General features: G+C 51.7%; 1 protein-coding gene across 1 annotated transcript in view; it reads left to right on the top strand.

Moving 5' to 3' along the window:
- LOC108803575 (atrial natriuretic peptide receptor 2-like) overlaps nt 1-1,823 on the top strand; it is a gene marked incomplete at its 5' end in the record, with an annotated part of 20,911 nt that extends 19,088 nt beyond the window's left edge. The window contains 2 exons of the mRNA XM_018575406.1: nt 1,395-1,547; nt 1,720-1,823. Of these exons, the coding sequence (XP_018430908.1) occupies nt 1,395-1,547; nt 1,720-1,823 (257 nt within the window). The remainder of the gene's footprint in view (nt 1-1,394; nt 1,548-1,719) is intronic.
- Nucleotides 1,824-6,012: the final 4,189 nt, after the last annotated feature.

The raw sequence follows: 6,012 nt of genomic DNA, 5'->3' as shown, positions 1-6,012 counted from the left end.
GATCGGTACAGGTGTATTATACAGAGATCGGTACAGGTGTATTATACAGGGATCGGTACAGGTGTATTATACAGGGATCGGTACAGGTGTATTATACAGGGATCGGTACAGGTGTATTATACAGGGATCGGTACAGGTGTATTATACAGGGATCGGTACAGGTGTATTATACAGGGATCGGTACAGGTGTATTATACAGGGATCGGTACAGGTGTATTATACAGGGATCGGTACAGGTGTATTATACAGGGATCGGTACAGGTGTATTATACAGGGATCGGTACAGGTGTATTATACAGGGATCGGTACAGGTGTATTATACAGGGATCGGTACAGGTGTATTATACAGGGATCGGTACAGGTGTATTATACAGGGATCGGTACAGGTGTATTATACAGGGATCGGTACAGGTGTATTATACAGGGATCGGTACAGGTGTATTATACAGGGATCGGTACAGGTGTATTATACAGGGATCGGTACAGGTGTATTATACAGGGATCGGTACAGGTGTATTATACAGGGATCGGTACAGGTGTATTATACAGGGATCGGTACAGGTGTATTATACAGGGATCGGTACAGGTGTATTATACAGGGATCGGTACAGGTGTATTATACAGGGATCGGTACAGGTGTATTATACAGGGATCGGTACAGGTGTATTATACAGGGATCGGTACAGGTGTATTATACAGGGATCGGTACAGGTGTATTATACAGGGATCGGTACAGGTGTATTATACAGGGATCGGTACAGGTGTATTATACAGGGATCGGTACAGGTGTATTATACAGGGATCGGTACAGGTGTATTATACAGGGATCGGTACAGGTGTATTATACAGGGATCGGTACAGGTGTATTATACAGGGATCGGTACAGGTGTATTATACAGGGATCGGTACAGGTGTATTATACAGAGATCGGTACAGGTGTATTATACAGGGATCGGTACAGGTGTATTATACAGGGATCGGTACAGGTGTATTATACAGGGATCGGTACAGGTGTATTATACAGGGATCGGTACAGGTGTATTATACAGAGATCAGTACAGGTGTATTATACAGGGATCAGTACAGGTGTATTATACAGAGATATTCATTCCTCCCATGTCCTTGTTGTCACCGGGAGGAGGAGGTCAGGGGAGTTGTACGGGATTTTGTCCTTCAGCCTCGTGGGGTGTAAATGGCGTTTTCTGTGATCAGATCTCGGTATACATAGAACTCCGTATTAGGAGCGCCGTGGTCCCGGCCGCGGCTGGTGTCACACAAAGTCCTTATGAGGAGATTTCACACCAATTTACAAAAAACAGACACCGGGACTGCTGACATGTGGAGGAGCGTAGGGAAGGACGTGATACAGACTTTCCACACATTCTTCCATGCAGAAATAGAAATGAGCTTTTATCTCCTACAACCAACTCGGTATGTGAGCAGCATTGTGACTGGGCCAAGACGGAACCCAACAAGGCCATACATGTATCTCCATACGTCCGGAGTCCGGGAAGCGGGAGCAGATATGACGGACAATGGGCTTCCTGGTACACGTGTGTTGATGTAGTAAAAGCTCCCAAGTTGGTCATCTGGATTCAGGATCTGCTGGGAGGCCACGGCCAGACATGTGACCAGGCCATCCAGGAAATGGTGCAATGAAGAGGAATGGAGGTCTGGGAGCCATCAGATGAATCATGAATTCCTAAACTCCTCCATCAGGTTCTCAGAAGAAGGGACACAATTTCAAGGTGTGCTCAGGACTGAAATCTAATGGAAATAAAGACAGCCATAGACCGGAGACATGTTCCAGAAGACAGCCATAGACCGGAGACATGTTCCAGGAGACTGCCATAGACCGGAGACATGTTCCAGAAGACAGCCATAGACCGGGGACATGTTCCAGAAGATAGCCATAGACCGGGGACATGTTCCAGAAGACAGCCATAGACCGGGGACATGTTCCAGAAGACAGCCATAGACCGGGGACATGTTCCAGAAGATAGCCATAGACCGGGGACATGTTCCAGAAGACAGCCATAGACCGGGGACATGTTCCAGAAGATAGCCATAGACCGGGGACATGTTCCAGAAGACAGCCATAGACCGGGGACATGTTCCAGAAGATAGCCATAGACCGGGGACATGTTCCAGAAGACAGCCATAGACCGGGGACATGTTCCAGAAGATAGCCATAGACCGGGGACATGTTCCAGAAGACAGCCATAGACCGGGGACATGTTCCAGAAGACAGCCATAGACCGGGGACATGTTCCAGAAGACAGCCATAGACCGGGGACATGTTCCAGAAGATAGCCATAGACCGGGGACATGTTCCAGAAGACAGCCATAGACCGGGGACATGTTCCAGAAGACAGCCATAGACCGGGGACATGTTCCAGAAGACAGCCATAGACCGGGGACATATTCCAGAAGATAGCCATAGACCGGGGACATGTTCCAGAAGACAGCCATAGACCGGAGACATGTTCCAGGAGACAGCCATAGACCGGGGACATGTTCCAGGAGACAGCCATAGACCGGGGACATGTTCCAGGAGACTGCCATAGACCGGGGACATATTCCAGAAGATAGCCATAGACCGGGGACATATTCCAGAAGACAGCCATAGACCAGGAACATGTTCCAGGAGACAGCCATAGGCCGGGGACATGTTCCAGGAGACAGCCATAGACTGGGGACATGTTCCAGGAGACAGCCATAGGCCGGGGACATGTTCCAGAAGACAGTCATAGACCGGGGACATGTTCCAGGAGACAGCCATAGACCGGAGACATGTTCCAGAAGATAGCCATAGACCAGGGACATGTTCCAGGAGACAGCCATAGACCGGGGACATGTTCCAGGAGACAGCCATAGACCGGGGACATGTTCCAGAAGATAGCCATAGACCGGGGACATGTTCCAGGAGACAGCCATAGACCGGGGACATATTCCAGAAGACGGCCATAGACCGGAGACATGTTCCAGAAGATGGCCATAGACCGGGGACATGTTCCAGAAGACAGCCATAGACCGGGGACATATTCCAGAAGACAGCCTTAGACCAGGGACATGTTCCAGAAGACAGCCATAGACCAGGGACATGCTCCAGAAGACAGCCATAGACCGGGGACATGTTCCAGAAGATAGCCATAGACCGGGGACATGTTCCAGGAGACAGCCATAGACCGGGACATGTTCCAGGAGACAGCCATAGACCGGGACATGTTCCAGGAGACAGCCATAGACCGGGACATGTTCCAGGAGACAGCCATAGACCGGGACATGTTCCAGGAGACAGCCATAGACCGGGACATGTTCCAGGAGACAGCCATAGACCGGGACATGTTCCAGGAGACAGCCATAGACCGGGACATGTTCCAGGAGACAGCCATAGACCGGGACATGTTCCAGGAGACAGCCATAGACCGGGACATGTTCCAGGAGACAGCCATAGACCGGGACATGTTCCAGGAGACAGCCATAGACCGGGACATGTTCCAGGAGACAGCCATAGACCGGGACATGTTCCAGGAGACAGCCATAGACCGGGACATGTTCCAGGAGACAGCCATAGACCGGGACATGTTCCAGGAGACAGCCATAGACCGGGACATGTTCCAGGAGACAGCCATAGACCGGGACATGTTCCAGGAGACAGCCATAGACCGGGACATGTTCCAGGAGACAGCCATAGACCGGGACATGTTCCAGGAGACAGCCATAGACCGGGACATGTTCCAGGAGACAGCCATAGACCGGGACATGTTCCAGGAGACAGCCATAGACCGGGACATGTTCCAGGAGACAGCCATAGACCGGGACATGTTCCAGGAGACAGCCATAGACCGGGACATGTTCCAGGAGACAGCCATAGACCGGGACATGTTCCAGGAGACAGCCATAGACCGGGACATGTTCCAGGAGACAGCCATAGACCGGGACATGTTCCAGGAGACAGCCATAGACCGGGACATGTTCCAGGAGACAGCCATAGACCGGGACATGTTCCAGGAGACAGCCATAGACCGGGACATGTTCCAGGAGACAGCCATAGACCGGGACATGTTCCAGGAGACAGCCATAGACCGGGACATGTTCCAGGAGACAGCCATAGACCGGGACATGTTCCAGGAGACAGCCATAGACCGGGACATGTTCCAGGAGACAGCCATAGACCGGGACATGTTCCAGGAGACAGCCATAGACCGGGACATGTTCCAGGAGACAGCCATAGACCGGGACATGTTCCAGGAGACAGCCATAGACCGGGACATGTTCCAGGAGACAGCCATAGACCGGGACATGTTCCAGGAGACAGCCATAGACCGGGACATGTTCCAGGAGACAGCCATAGACCGGGACATGTTCCAGGAGACAGCCATAGACCGGGACATGTTCCAGGAGACAGCCATAGACCGGGACATGTTCCAGGAGACAGCCATAGACCGGGACATGTTCCAGGAGACAGCCATAGACCGGGACATGTTCCAGGAGACAGCCATAGACCGGGACATGTTCCAGGAGACAGCCATAGACCGGGACATGTTCCAGGAGACAGCCATAGACCGGGACATGTTCCAGGAGACAGCCATAGACCGGGACATGTTCCAGGAGACAGCCATAGACCGGGACATGTTCCAGGAGACAGCCATAGACCGGGACATGTTCCAGGAGACAGCCATAGACCGGGACATGTTCCAGGAGACAGCCATAGACCGGGACATGTTCCAGGAGACAGCCATAGACCGGGACATGTTCCAGGAGACAGCCATAGACCGGGACATGTTCCAGGAGACAGCCATAGACCGGGACATGTTCCAGAAGACAGCCATAGCCCGGGGACATGTTCCAGGAGACAGCCATAGACTGGGGACATGTTCCAGGAGACAACCATAGACCGGGACATATTCCAGAAGATAGCCATAGACCGGGGACATGTTCCAGGAGACAGCCATAGACCGGGACATGTTCCAGGAGACAGCCATAGACCGGGGACATGTTCCAGGAGACAGCCAAGGACCGGGGACACATTACATGAGACTACTGGAGATCATGGCTCTTACAGTGCCTTCATCAATCAATGCTGCCACATGTGTGCTCCCGAAGGTCCCCTTAACAATGACTTGTCCCACATTTGATATAAGATCCCAGGAAAATAAGAGTGACATCATAAAACAAGCCACCAACTACTAGAAGCCGGTCTGAGGAATATGTTCCCTTCACTAGACTGAGGAAGCACTTTGGTTAGGAAAACACATTCCACTGCCTACAGAGGGCCATGCAATAAGTGCCAAAGGGCCACATGTGGTCCCAGGCCTGCAGGTTGGCACACCAGGGGTGTGGACTCATCATCTCCTTCCAGTGATAAAGGAAGCAGGAGGATCAGAGACTCACCCATAACTATCTCATCTGATAACGTTCCGAGGAGACTCTTCTTTCTGCTGAGACTGAGAAGGACAAAGGAGCTGTGAATGGGAAGAGGGGGTATGGTGGCCCGGTGGTTGGAATAGGATGGGGGAGGGGATGGTGATGTCTGACTGAATGTGGACTTGTGTCGGGGAGTACCGGATCCCAGGGAAGGTGAAAATCAGGGCAATGCTTTGTCCACCGGGGTGTCTCAGAGGGTCACTGGAGGCATCTGGAGAACATTAGAAAGATGGAAGTTTATTTTTTCATGAGAAGGGGTCAAAAAGCCGACACATTTTGGGGGTTGAAAACTTCCCCTTCATCAAGGCTAAGAAATAACAAAATTATATAAAAGCCACAAAAACTGGTCTACGGTGACGGGTCTACGGTGACGGGTCTACGGTGACAGGTCTACGGTGACAGGTCTACGGTGGCTGGTCTACGGTGACGGGTCTACGGTGACTGGTCTATAATGACTGGTCTATAATGACGGGTCTATGGTGACGGGTCTATGGTGACTGGTCTATGGTGACGGGTCTATGGTGGCGGGTCTATGGTGGCGGGTCTATGGTGGCGGGTCTATGGTGACGGGTCTATGGTGAC

The sequence above is a fragment of the Nanorana parkeri genome, unplaced genomic scaffold, assembly GCF_000935625.1.
Source record: "Nanorana parkeri isolate BGI_ZX_2015 unplaced genomic scaffold, ASM93562v1 scaffold3884, whole genome shotgun sequence".
Classification (NCBI taxonomy): Eukaryota; Metazoa; Chordata; class Amphibia; order Anura; family Dicroglossidae; genus Nanorana; species Nanorana parkeri.
This window is presented reverse-complemented; position numbering and strand designations above follow the sequence as displayed.